This window comes from Lytechinus variegatus, chromosome 13 (genome assembly GCF_018143015.1).
Source record: "Lytechinus variegatus isolate NC3 chromosome 13, Lvar_3.0, whole genome shotgun sequence".
Lineage (NCBI taxonomy): Eukaryota > Metazoa > Echinodermata > Echinoidea > Temnopleuroida > Toxopneustidae > Lytechinus > Lytechinus variegatus.
Window position 1 is genome coordinate 2420054 of NC_054752.1, and position 15139 is coordinate 2435192.

Sequence of the window (15139 nt, forward strand, 5' to 3'; positions counted from 1 at the left end):
CATATGCCTTACACCCTTGCATATGTCATTGACTTCCTATAAGTATCATATGCCTTGCACCATTGCATAGGTCATTGACTTCCTATAAGTATCATATGCCTTGCACCGTTGCATATGTCATTGACTTCCTATAAGTATCATATGCCTTGCACCGTTGCATATGTCATTGACTTCCTATAAGTATCATATGCCTTGCACCCTTGCATATGTCATTGACTTCCTATAAGTATCATATGCCTTGCACCGTTGCATATGTCATTGACTTCCTATAAGTATCATATGCCTTACGTCCTTGCATATGTCATTGACTTCCTATAAGTATCATATGCCTTGCACCGTTGCATATGTCATTGACTTCCTATAAGTATCATATTGCCTTGCACCGTTGCATAGGTCATTGACTTCCTAAGTATCATACTGCCTTGATCTATTACATAGGCATTCTTTACTAAATATCTTATCCTTAATGATGATTTTTGCCTTCCTACTGCCTTCCCAAAGTAAGCATCATGTGTACAAACTATGTTGCATATGCTGTTGTCCTTCTGTAATGTATTCTTAAGGTGATTTTTGCCTTTTATCAATATCATTTATGATAGTAATAATAATGATGATTTATTTATATAGCGCTTGATACGTTGGTTTGTAAGCGCATCATATATCCCCATCATAGGATCATAGGTCACATTTTTTTACATGTTTTTTGCCTCCCCGAAGTATTAATGTATCATTGTCATATGTTTTAATGTTGCATATGTAGTTGTCTTTCCCTTGTATTTTATGCTTTAATAAGGATTTTGCCTTCAAATGTAACTATCATATGCCTTGAATAAGGTATGTGACCTTGAATAGGTCATATCATTCCTTGTTTTATCTTTCCCTTCCAGGACCTACCTTATGTTAGGTGTGTTTGTTGGTATAGTTGTCTTCTCATCTCTCACCTTGTACATAGTCCTTGCTGAGAAGTGTACGGTAAGTCAAATTTTCATGTCTTAATAATTTCATATTTCTCACTAATTTGATAATTGCACTCTCACTAATTTCACCTGTCAATTTTCTGTGACCCTCCACATACACTGGTCCTTTACCTTTTTTCTTTCATTTTCCAAGAAACTTAATGTTTGTTTTTCCCTTGTATGCTTTTGTCTTTGTATGTTCTATTTTGTATCCCTTCTTTTTCTTTATTCGGTTGGAACTTTTAAGATGCAACAGATCTTTAATGCCAGTCCACACTCGAAGCCCATTTTGTACACTATTTACTGAATTATCATTTTTGTTACTTTGTTTTGTTCTTTCTTGTCATTGTGTATTTCTTATTTACCTGTATATATGATATTTTTGTTGAGTGAATTAAATGAATTGAATTGAATTAAATTGATATTTTCACTGACCAGTCTGCTATGCTACTGTCTGATGCACATTTTTATACAAATCACATATCACTATTCCTACTTGAAGCATATCTGGATAGAAATTTGCAAAGCATCATTTGAAACAAAACATTGCCAGGTGTCTGATGGATGGATTTCTTTCAAAATGCTCTCCTTATAAAAAAAGTCATTGCACTCGACGTCACCGGTCTGATCCATCAATACATGATTCAAATTGACCCAAATTGAGACCAAATTGCCAGCGAAATTGCAAATATCCTGAAGAATTTATTCCAATTGAAGCTCGTCTCGCCCACACTTGCAGCGCATCACTCTCCCATCAGTCTGATTTTGAGATGGTGATGCGACGTGGCTTATATAGACTGCCCTGTGTATCTGTGCATCATTTTACAGGAATAATAATAATAGTACTTATAACTAATATGGCACTTTTCCCATAAAGCCCAAAGCACTTACAATGAAAATACTTAAAATAAACTATATTATGTTAAAACTACAAAACTATGAAAGAGATGGGTTTGTAATGCCTTTTTGAAAATTTCTATTGATGGAGAATATCTTATTATTAGAGGCAAATCATTCCAGTATTTGTAAGCTGACACAGTAAAAGTTCTATCACAGGCTATTAATATACGAGTTAATGAATATGTGAGAGGGTCACCGGCCAATTTTAGTGCTCTAGTTGGTGTATACAGCATCAAACAGTTATTCTCTGGAAAGCCTGTTTATTCAGTGCTTTTTGACAAACAATAGTAATTTGAATATTATTGTCTGTTTCAAAGGAAGCCAGTGTAGTAGATTCAAGAGTGGCTTGGAAGGATGATCTCAAGACGCCTGTAAAATTATTTGTGGTGTCCAATTTTGTAGTCATTGAATACAAATTAATTAATTAGAGGGTAATGTAGAAAAAAGTCCATTGCAGTAATCGATACGAGACAGAACTAATGAACGAACAGCATTGTGACATGCGGACTGGTCGAACCTTTTGATTCTAGAAATGTTCCTTAAATACAAAGTGACTGTGCTACAGATATGAGAGATGCGCACGACATTGATATGCAGGAATCAAATATAACACCTAGGTTTCAAATATATTTCAAAGTCCTCCCACTTTCCACTGAAGAGATATGTCTGTAATGGTAAAAAAAATCCTCGGATATCATTTGATGGAACTTCTGAAAACATTTGTACAGGCAATAGGAAACGTTTGCACACCTTAAGTTTGCTTCCAGTGTGAGACGATAATTTCAATTCTCAATTTAGCACGATATAATTGGGCTTATTAATAGTATGATAAACAGTTCTTGTATAGCAAATATTACATGATGATATAATGTCTTTGATATCCTTGTGCATCTACTATTCAAATAATAGTTTTAAATTTAATATGTTTTCTTCTCCTGTTTTTAGGCGAATCCCAGTGGTTGCCAGACAGTATCCAAGGTTATTTTAGAAAGCAGAATATTAAGTTCAGTCTTAGCTGTTTGGACACTATTTCTTATGTTTGCTGCTTCCTTTACAATTATGGTAAGATTTTATTTTATTAACTAGTAGAAATGAATAACATCAATGTAAAAATTTTGCTTTCTTGGAAAATTTTGATGCATATATTTCCCCCTATCTATAGTGTGAGTACATGCATGCCCCGTGAAGGAGAAAGATATCGTGACTGCATTACATAAAATGATGAGGCTTGCCTACTTAAAGGTCAAGTCCACCCTACGAAATTGTTGATTTGAATTAATAAAGAAAAATCAAATGAGCATAATGCTGAAAATTTCATCAAAATTGGATGTAAAATAAAAAAAAAGTTATGACATTTTAAAGTTTCACTTATTTTTCATAAAACAGTTATATGCACAATTTAGTCACATGCAAATGACAGAGTTGATGATGTCCCTCACTCACTATTTCTTTTGTTTTTTTATTGTTTGGATAAGGCAATATTTCAATTTTCACAGTTTTGAAAATAAGGACCAACTTGACAGAACCATAGAGTAATAAATCAATGCTAATTCCACATGTTCCGGGAGGAATCAATCTTTGTTTCACTTGACAATGAGGAGAAAATTAGAATATTTCATATAATAAAATGCAAAAGAAATAGGGATTGAGTGATATATACATGTATATTGAACATTATTAACATTAGTTTGAAAATGATTAAGTTTTAAGAATAGATTTGAATATGGAGAAGAGTGGTGCAGTTCTAATATTTGATGATAAGGAATTCCAGAGTACAGGGGCAGATAGGGAAAGGGCTCTTTGACCATATGTATTTGTATTTTTGGAGGGATCAGTGAGAAGATGTTGTGAGGATGATCGAAGGTTACGTCTTGGTTTATATGGGCCTATGAGTTCTGATATATACTGTGGGGAGAGGTAATTCTTGGCTTTATAAAGAGGATGAGTATCTTAAAGAGTATACATTTTTTACCAGCAACCATTTGAGCTCAATACAGGAGAAATTGGGTCATGTGTGCAAGAGCCTGTTATAAGCCACGCCACTGGATTCTGTAGTCGGTTCAACTGGGTTTCATATTAGGTTTTTCTTATCCTCCATTGTTTTGTCGATGATAGAGTGTGAAAATTGGTATTGAGAAGCCACTTGAAGGATTTCCATGAGAAAGACGCATTTCGTATGTGTGATAAAGCCATACACTACAATTCTTATAAGCATGTATCCAGGGGGTGTTTCAAAGAGATTTGTGAAGTATGATGTAGACTCGCACTTAAATGCTGATGCGTACATGATATGCAACGCGCAATCTTACTAGCTGTTATGCAGTAGTGCGCCTCCTCATGGCACGATCTGACTAATGCGGTCAAGCCTTTTATACCCCAGGCAACTAGGCTTTTACCTGGGACTCAAAATCATACTTAAATCTCTGTGAAACACCCCCAGAATGTTTGTACTGTGCTAAAGGTAACCTATTCTTCTGTTACAGTTTGCATATGACACGACGTCCGTTGATGAATGTGTCGCATACAAGCTTGACTTACCCAGTGCCGATGATGTTAACGTCACCGATGTCATCGATTCTAATATCACCTTAGGGCAAGAAAATCATCCCGACTGCTGGCCAGTTCAGCCTACATGTCACTTCCCAATGGTAATAATAATGATGATCATCATAATTATATGCAATTATAGTAGTAGTAATAGTAACAATGATAATAATGGTCAGTTTTTGTATAGCGCATAACACACAACAAATAGTTTCTATGCGCTTGAGGAAACAAAGGAGAGGAAGAGAAGTGTTGATGAGTTCATTTGTTGAGGCTAGGTACAATTTAAATAAGAAGTAGTAGTAGTACTAGTAGTTGTATTAGTAATAATAAAGATAGTATTAATGATAAAAATAAATAATTATGATAATGATAATATTATTAATCATCATCATAATAATAATAAATAATGATAAGAATAATAATAATAGGAGCCTTTTATATAGCGTCAAAAATAAACAATTCCATGGTCCAATTTTATTATTAAAAAACTAATTATTTGAGCTTCAAAAATATGTTTTATCGTGTTGTCTAATTAATAGCCTTGTTCTAAGTCCTTATTCATATCCAAAAAGAATAGCTTTTTTCTAAGTCCTTTTTATCCATATACAAAAAGAAAACCCTTTTTACCATTAATTCACTCGAACAGCTATATGACACACCCACCATTTGGTGGATTCACATTCAAGTGATGTCATCTATTACATTTATCTGTTTTCTTTTCATTGCAGTACTTTACCTTTAGCATTTTGCTTGTCATGCTTAGTTGCGCCGTGTTCCAGCAGCTTGGCAGTCTGACAAAACTTATATTCCTTCTTCTAATTGGTGCAATATACCTTTCCCTCATGGAAACCATTCAAGTCAATCTTCTCACAAACTATGATATTCTGCAGCAAGCTTATGTCCAGTAAGTAAAAAGCAATTTCTTCAAAATACAGTAAAAATCTTTTTAAACTTTTAAACTAGATGAATCGTATTTAATAGTAAACAAAAGCAGATCAATAACTTACATTCTAAAAAATGCTTAATATGCATTGCTTCTAAGCCATTGATATATATAAGTAAGTTGAAGAGTTAGATAAAACAAATGAAATAAGAAATGATATAAACTTAGACTACCAAAAATTAAAGGGAAAATGCATGGAGGGTAATTTAACATATGACAAAGATAATTTGAAAATAACAAAAATTACAATGAAAGTTGAGAAAAATTGAAAAAAAATAATGAGAAAGTGTGTTTTAGAAGCAATGGATATTCATCCATTGGGAATGTGACAAGCTATCCACAATTTACTTTTATTTAGAAATACAAGGTGTAACACCTCAATGACATTTATTAGCATTGGCTTGAGGGTTATTCACGTTTTCTTCTTTTCACTACTGTCTTTTATAGAATGTTAGAGCCTAATTACATCTCCTTGACGATAGTCACACCTGTTATATTGGTTGTATACATCGTCGCTCTATGGATACATGGGAGACAGGTGGAATCAACAGCAAGGCTGGATTTCTTATGGAAGCTACAGGTAAATGATGATGATGATGATGATGATGGTGATGATGATGATGATGATGATGATGATGATGATGGTGATGATGATGGTGATGATGATGATGATGATGATGATGATGGTGATGATGATGGTGATGATGATGATGATGATGATGGTGATGATGATGATGATGATGGTGATGATGATGATGATGATGATGGTGATGATGATGATGGTGATGATGATGATGGTGATGATGATGATGATGATTTTGATGGTGATGGTGATGATGATGACGATGACGATGGCGATGATGGTGATGATGATTATAATGATGATGATGATGATGATGGTGGTGATGATGATGATGATGATGATGATGATGATGATGGTGATGATGATGATGATGATGATGATGATGGTGATGATGATGATGGTGATGATGATGATGATGATTTTGATGGTGATGATGATGACGATGACGATGGCGATGATGGTGATGATGATGATGATTATAATGATGATGATGATGGTGATGATGATGATGATGATGATGATGATGGTGATGATGATGATGAAGATGAAGAGGATGGTGATGATGATGCTGGTGGTGGTGGTGGTGGTGGTGATGATGATGATGACGACGGAGATGATGGTGAAGATGATGATATTGATAATATATTTGCTAGTATTGGTCATATTCTTAGCCTACATCTCGTTAACAAACTATTGGTTATTGAAATATCGTATGTGGTCTCATGACTCAGATCTCCCAGTCCTGGGAGCACTTCATGAAATAGATAATTCTTTTTTATAAGCTACTGAGATCCGTAAATCATTGATCGTCTCAGAACAAACTTATCAATAACATCTCATCAAATGCTTCCTGTGCCCTTTTTCATCATGACTTACAGCTATGGTAACTTTGCCATCCAGTGGTAACTAGAATAATAGCAACAATGCTCTACAGCCAATCAAAATCAAGGATTCCACAATTGGATAACAAAGTAACTCTTTGTGAAGCTGGTCCCAAGTCTTGACACCATCACTCATTTTTTCTTTCTCCATATGGTTGTATAATAAAGAGATGGAACTCAAATTATTTCATGATGCTTCTCATTACCTAGGCAACAGAAGAGAAAGACGAAATGGCCAATCTCCAGGCCTACAACAAACGTCTCCTCAACAACATCCTGCCGTCCTTCGTAGCCGAGCACTTCCTCAAGAATTCTGCCCGGGACATGGACCTCTACCATCGAGACAATGACTTTGTTGCTGTCATGTTTGCATCCATCTCAAACTTCTCAGAGTTTTACGTTGAGCTTGAGGCCAACAACGAGGGCGTTGAGTGTTTGAGACTCCTAAATGAAATCATCCATGACTTTGACGAGGTAAGTCCAATCTTAACCTGTTGCCTACTGGAACATGGTGGTTCCTGTTAATGTGAAAGCCTATGGGAATTGCAGAATTTAATCATTGAGTGGTTAATGTCACTCTAGCATGGAACTTTTTATCATATACATTTTCAAATGTCAGAGCCAGATCTTTCTCGCAGGAATCTTGCAAGCGGCTTTCATTCCAAATCTTCACAATTAACTGAGGCAAATTAATGGAGACTGTAAGAAGATGCATAGTATTTATAGCAGGATTCCTCCTAAAAATGGCACATACTAATGACAAGCGTTTGTGACACCACCTATGAACAGCATTTGGAATATTATTAATTGATAGCAAGTTCATGCTATCCTGTCAAATCACAACTAAAAATTTCCCTCTCTTTTTCATAGAGATGTTTGATCTTTTATGGCTCAATGGTTATTGAAAGACATTGAGAAACAAATTGATATGCATCAGTTCGGTAACAGACCAGGATTGTCTACATCACATTATCTTGTTGGTCTATTACATCATCTCTATGACAATGCAGAAAACAAAAAATCTGTGTCCACTGTTGTATGTACAGATTTTAAAAAGGCGTTTGATCGCCTGGATCACAATATTCTAATTAAAAAAATGATTAATATGCACATAAAACCATGGATCATAAATTGGATTGTAAGTTTTTTTGGAACATCGTAAGCAATGTACGTTATATCATGGAATCTTTTCTGATATCAAAGTTAATCATGCCGGTGTGCCCCAAGGGACACGACTTGGCCCGATCCTTTTTTTAATTATGGTAAATGATTTATGTGAAAATATTCCTATACATTATTTTAAATATGTTGATGATTTGTCTTTAGTACAATGTCGTAAATCAACCGACAATTCGCAATTACAGTCAGTACTCAATTCAGTGCAATCCTGGTCACAATCAAATAATATGTCACTCAATCCCTCAAAGTGTTTTACTTTACATATTACTTTTATGAAAAACCCCATCACTCCTGAGGTTCTTGCCATTAATAACTCTGCCTTATATAATGTAGAAAGTATCAAAATTCTTGGAGTTATTATACAATCTGATTTGAAATGGAATTTACATGTCGATGACTTGGTTAAGAGGTGCAATAGAAAATTACATATGTTAAGGAAACTGAAAAAGTTCAACTTACCTTTGAAGGATTTAGTGACAATATATATGGGTTATATACGACCAATTTTAGAATATTGTGCTCCAGTTTTCCACAGCAGTCTTACAGCAAAACAAAATAATACTATTGAAAGAATACAACGGAGAGTATGTAAAATTATCTTAGGACATAATTACATTACATACTCAAATGCATGTCAGGTGTGTAATTTACCAACACTTGAGGAGAGAAGACTGACACTAAGTAAAAAATTTGCAAAATCTCTTTCAACTCATCCATTGTGTAAGACATGGCTACCTCGAAAAAAACATACAAACATATCTCTTCGTCGTACAAACAACTATCAACAGTTTCCAATAAGAACAACAAGATTTAAAAACAGTCCATTGCCTTTTTTGGTAGACATACTCAACAAAAGATGAGTGTGTAGACTAAGAAAGGCAATGCAAATGGTCCTCACCCTATTATAAAATTATTTTTGTCATTTAAATAAGTGTCAGTCTCCTCTCCTTCAAGTCTGCCTTTATCATATTACATTCACTCGTTCATCATGTTCATTGTCTTTTATGCCTTATTTAAAATGTATTTACTTTTAAATGTGTAACCGTTTTTAATGCATTTTACTATGTACTTAATAATGTGCCAAAACCAACTTGTAAGCATGATCTTTCCAGCTTTTGCTGTTTTTTCATGTATGATTGTTAACATGTTTGATTATCAATAAAGACCATTTTTTAATTGAATTGAATAGTTATGAATGACTTTATGCTCCACTGGTGACACTTTATTATGCTAAATGATAAATCCCTACTGAACTTCTTAAGCATACTTGTAGCACCTAAGAAAATGTTCCAGTCATGCATAAGATTGTGAAAAACTTTGCAAACACTTTGACAAAACACCAGCTAAGGAATCTGTCTTAATAAACAATTTATAAAACAAGAACTTTGTAATTCTTATTTTTTATATACCTACTTTCATCTTGTCAGATCATTGGACGAGATGACTTTATCCAGATTGAGAAGATCAAGACCATTGGCTACACCTACATGGCAGCCTCAGGGTTAACGGAAGAAACCTTTGACAAGGATGGCAACAGTCACGTCAGTGCTCTAGCAGACTTTGCCTTCTCCCTCATGAAACAGCTCAAATACGTCAATGAACATTCCTTCAATAATTTCAAGATGAGGATAGGTAAGTTCATTTCTTCATTTAATCTAATGAGAGATATCAGTCTTCTTGCTTTTGCATGTTTTCAGTCTCTGATATCTTCCAATTCAGGCTTTATCTTGTGTAGCACATATGAGACTTTGATATATCTGGTGAGTGTTTCATAAAGCTGTTCGTAAGTTAAGAGCAACTTTAAGAACGACTGGTGAACCTTTATTACGCTCTAAATAATCACCAATGAACATATGGTCAATATCATCAACCACAAGAAAGGATCACCAGTAGTTATTAAAGTCACGTTTGGCAATCAACTATATGAAACAGCCCCCTGGCCTCTTTTCAGGCCTGGTTAGATATACTGGCATTCCTCATTCAATTCAACGATAGGTCAGTTCATATCTGGACTCTGTCATACTATGTTTTGTAGTCAATTGATAAAAGACAAAGATCAGGATTAATGTTTCAATAATCATTTATGGATATAAATATTTTTTTCAAAATATGGAGCAGGAACTTGTAATATGGGCTTGAGATATTAGATGACAAAACAAGAATACAATTTCTTGCTCTATATATTGTTAAAATATGTCTGGGGAAGATAATTATGTACACTTGTCATTCTCCACCCAGGTGTTGTAAATGGTTACCCAGTAGTAGTGGGAAAACATTCCTTGAATGCTTGAGCACCTGATTAATGTATTCTAGAGCCAATGAAATAGTATGCATAACTTAATGCCACTGCACACCTTACGACCCGACCGGTCGCCGACTGGCTTGCGAGTGTGTTGAGGGGAGATGTGACGTCACAGCTCTTGCCAGCTTGAGCGTCGCAGACTGGTCAGAGACGAGTCGCAAGGAAAATCGGAAGAATTTAACATGTCGAATCCTTATGACTGGATCGCAAGCTCAATCCAACCTCCAGCCAATCAGACAGCAGAGTTGCATAACGCGTATTATGATAAACAACGCGCATACACAGTAGTAAGTGCAATTTCTCAGATGCTATGCCAAAAAGCAAAAAGCGCATGCGTGAGATGCAGATCAGATCGCAAGGTGTGCGGTGTCAAGGCTTATGACTGTCTTGCAATTCATCTCCCCTCACTCAGTCACAAGCCAGTCGCCGACCAGTCGGGTCGAAAGGTGTGCGGTGGCCTTTAGAAACATTGTATTAAAGCCAATATGTGTTTAGATTTTGTATGTTCTTATTATTTTCAGGTCTGAATGTGGGTCCAGTCGTATCAGGTGTGATCGGTGCCCGCAAACCCCAGTACGACATATGGGGCAACACTGTCAACGTGGCCAGCCGCATGGACAGCACTGGAATACCTGAGAAGATTCAGGTCACTCAAGATATGAGGAACATCCTTCTTCCAATGGGATACAGGCTTACAGAGAGGGGCATTGTTAAGGTCAAAGGCAAAGGGGAGATGCTGACATACTTCTTGATCGGCCAACCGGGGGATTCATAGAATTTGGCTTGGACTCACTAAAGGTCTGGTCCCACTGGCCAATGGACACAAAACGTATTTTTAACAGATACAGCCGACAAGCAAATTTCAGGGTGGCTCCATCCGTTTTCATCCGCTCCAGACAATGGACAAAATAAGCGAACAATGAAATCACAGTGGACGGATGCTCGATGGACATAGAGCATATGGAACACGTAGGCAAAGTGAACACAACGGATACATAGCATTTTCCAACGGATGGCAAGAATATTTTCCGTTTTACATCCTATCTACATCTGTAAGTGCAGTGGGACCAAGCCTTCAGACAACTCGTAAAAAGTTTGTGCCATGTCTTTTAGCCAGACTCATGGTGTAAATATGCTATGTGTCTTTGCATGGTAGCTTTTCTATATTTTCAACTTCGAGGGGCATGATGAAGGTCATCAGGAAATTGGAAATGTTGATACAATTTTTCGATCAGCCAGCCAGGGGGATTCCTAAAATTTTGGAAACAGACTCACAAAGAGAGGAATTGTTTGGGTCAAAAACGAAGGGGGAATGATGAGATACCTTGTTGATTTGCAACCGGGCAATCCTATTTCAACTTTGGGGCATTGCTAAGGTCAAACGGGAGGAGGAGATGGACATTCATACCAACTCTTGCTAGTGAAACAATCGTTATGAACCATACTAAGTTTTGTTTTAACCCATCTCACTATATGTAGGCTTGCAAGTATCAGATAGTCTTTCTCATTTGAACAAAAATTCTGCATTTTCAGGGTTCGCTCCTGCAGGTCAAACAGCATTGCTTGGTAATACCTTGAAACGTGTTGCTTTAGTCACAGCTATATGTTCCATGTAAAACCTCTTGTGTGCTTATAAAACGTTTTATATTTATTTAAGAACAACCAGATTTTATTTTTGCTCTCATAATATCAGGGTGGCTTGATAATCATAGTTACAGTATTTTATTTTATCATTTTAATTCCTTATTATTTGTCTTGTTAAATTATTTAAGAAGAAGAAGTTTCCTTGTTCCCCTCAATATCAGGGTTACTTCGTAATCACATACGTATTATCTTATTTATATTTATAGTTATATTCATAACTACATGTAATTATCATTTGGTATATTGAATGGATAGTAACATGGATTTTGTTTTTAATTCATTTTTTTGCTTTTTGTAAAACTATCAGGGTTCTAAATGATCACAGTTGTATTATTTTATTTCTATTCATTTTAATTCCTTGGTTATCTACATTATCATTCTTAGTATTGCTTATGAATATATTACCTTTCTTCTTCATGTAGATAAATTTAGAAGACACACTTGTTACATGTACTTGTGTTTATGAGTTGAAGATTGGTTCATTGTTTTCAAAAGAAACACAACCAAGTTTATATTTAAGTGAAAGAAAATCTTGCCATTGGACTTTTAAAGTTGTCTTTTTAAACATATAATGAGAAAAGTTTGACAAAGCACCAGACTTGCAATTTGCTTGTTCACAAAATGTTGTTTTCATATGGATGGAGTTATATATATGCCGAAAATGTGTGATCAATTAAAAGAGATTGATTATAAGATATAAGGAATTAGATTTTGTTACAAATTATTGATAAGATTATATAATGTACAATTGTAATTCACCACTCATGTGGGTTCTGGGCCCCGTCTTACAAAGAGTCACGATTGATCAATTCAATCGTAACTCTATGGAAATCCATCATTGTCATAATTTTTTCTACAGGAATTTTTCGCAATGTTCTATGTACCAAAGAGAAACACAGTGAATTTTCAAGAGCACGATGAATGCATGAATATACATCACAGCTAGAAAATATTTTGAACAAACATGCATAATAGATGTTGACGTTGCTGGTTTTCCATAGTTGTGATTGATCAGATCAATCACAACTCTTTGTAAGAATGGGCCCTAGTATATTGATAACCTGATCTAGCCCAAGGATGCAAGCGATCACCCAAAACAGTAAATTGAATTCCAAATGATGTGCAAAGAAAAAATATATTTGCAATGATTTCTTACAAATGTCTTCATTCAGCCTCTATGCTTCTGAGATGGAGTGTATACATGTATGTATCTATTTTTGTAGCAAATATATCATTATGCAAGAATGTGCTTGGTACTAGATGATAGATTATTATGCTGTAGACAGTGGATTAAGTATAGTATATTAACCACTTCCAAAATTTGGAATAGCTAAGCTCTCCACTCAGTCACTCAGCATCTCTCTCTGTTTAAAAGTGGTCTATGACATGCATATAAAAAAAAGTCGTTAAGAATTTTTATACATTGCTGTTCAGTATATGAGTCTTGCAGTAGTTGTAAACACAAACAAGCGTCAAAAATCTTTTAACAACAAAGTTTAGTTTTTAGTTCTTAATGAATGAAGTATGGTTGTTAAAATGTTAAACAACCTTTATAAGGTTCATATAGTTAACAGAGTGGTATAAAAAACAGTGTTTTTGCTCTGTGACATTGCTGATGGAAATGTCACACTTCAAAGTTTTTATGGCATTAAAACCAAACTGCCGGGGGTAAATTACAGTATAATAATGAATGTTTATGACTTTTGTGAACAGAAAATTGGATTTGAACTCAGGAGAGAGAGAGAGGGGGGGGGGGAAGGCAAAACAAGAGCATGAATGGTCGTTATCTTTGAGATGAATTATGTAGCATCTTTTATGTCTCTATAGTTATTTCGGGGTTAGTGTTCTGTTTATAGGGTTTTCAGAAAATTGTACTCTAGCTGTTAATAAGATGAGAAATACAATGTAGGAACATTTCTGAATGATGATATATGAAGCTTTGCTCTCACATATAGGTGCATGTATATGCATGTACATATTGTAAATGTTGTACATATTTATATGTATATAACAGGCAGTGCTTAAAAAGTATGTAAATAAAACAGCATTAAACAATGCAACATTTCCTCCTTCTATAGATTTTAGTGATTAAACTTGTAAAAAAAAAATACCCATGATTCTTTTTTTAAATCCATGTAGGATTCATATTATCACAGAGTACTATGTTTTCAGATGTTCAGGATATTTATATAGAAAGAGATGTCATGTATATATTTTTGATTATTTGTAATATATATTTACAGGTATGTGAATATTCATTATAGTATGGAAGTGTTTCATTATAATTCTATTTTTTATTTGTTTTCTGTTTTTCTATGATGGGAATCACTGGGATACGTCCAGTGGGCAGGGGAATCCCCACCATGAAGAATGTAAGTCCCCCCCACTCTGATGTTTTGAGGACTGAGAGGGGGGCCATCATGGCCTTCCCCCCCCTGATCTTGGCCACCGTTCGTGCAATTGCGCTGAAATTTGGCATGCACATTTTTGACCACATAAACCACAAGCCAGCATAAAAAAAATGAAAATAATTATGAATAAAATATGCAACTTTATTTGTTAAAAACATTTGTGCATTTAACACCCAATTTCACTTCAAATTTTCATTTTACCCCTTGAAGTTATCTTTGTAATCTTATTTAAAGGATTTGATACAGAAAATTAGGAAAAGTCAAAATTTTCCTTATATATTTCTTTTTTTTAGAATTATGTATTTTTCTGTTTTTTTCTTCGTTTTTTTTTGCAATGGAAAGTATTTCAGACCATTTGACAACTAAATTAAACCCTAATTTAATTAAGCAGATCAATAAGAATGGCAAATAATCACCCTTTTTATGAATTTCATCTCCCATACACAAAGTCTAAAAATTATCCATTTTCGGCATGACAATGTCTCATAAAAAGTCACATGATGATGTGATGTTATACTTGTACATCGCAATTTTGGTCCAAGAGGTTGCGTGAGACTTCAAAGAAAAAAGTCATTAAATTTTGCCGCGCTGTCTTCTGCATTCCGGAAGTATCTTGCAAAGCGTTGAGGGGGACCATGATGCCCCCACCCCCAGTCCTTTTGAGCTGCCAACGAGTACTGATATTCAATATTTAGTACTGAAAATGAGAAAAAAATACTGATGGTTTCATGCAAAATATCGATTTCTAATGTTTAAGTTTTATGTGTTGTCCTATAGATATTTCATTGAAAAT

General features: G+C 34.9%; 1 protein-coding gene across 1 annotated transcript in view; it reads left to right on the forward strand.

The window, feature by feature from the left end:
• LOC121426119 (adenylate cyclase type 5-like) overlaps positions 1 to 14314 on the forward strand; it is a 124119-nt gene extending 109805 nt beyond the window's left edge. Inside the window, exons 10-17 of the mRNA XM_041622287.1 lie at positions 888 to 972; positions 2802 to 2918; positions 4340 to 4504; positions 5132 to 5307; positions 5794 to 5926; positions 7021 to 7284; positions 9417 to 9621; positions 10813 to 14314. Of these exons, the coding sequence (XP_041478221.1) occupies positions 888 to 972; positions 2802 to 2918; positions 4340 to 4504; positions 5132 to 5307; positions 5794 to 5926; positions 7021 to 7284; positions 9417 to 9621; positions 10813 to 11066 (1399 nt within the window). The 3' untranslated portion in view covers positions 11067 to 14314. The remainder of the gene's footprint in view (positions 1 to 887; positions 973 to 2801; positions 2919 to 4339; positions 4505 to 5131; positions 5308 to 5793; positions 5927 to 7020; positions 7285 to 9416; positions 9622 to 10812) is intronic.
• The last annotated feature ends 825 nt before the right edge of the window (positions 14315 to 15139 follow it).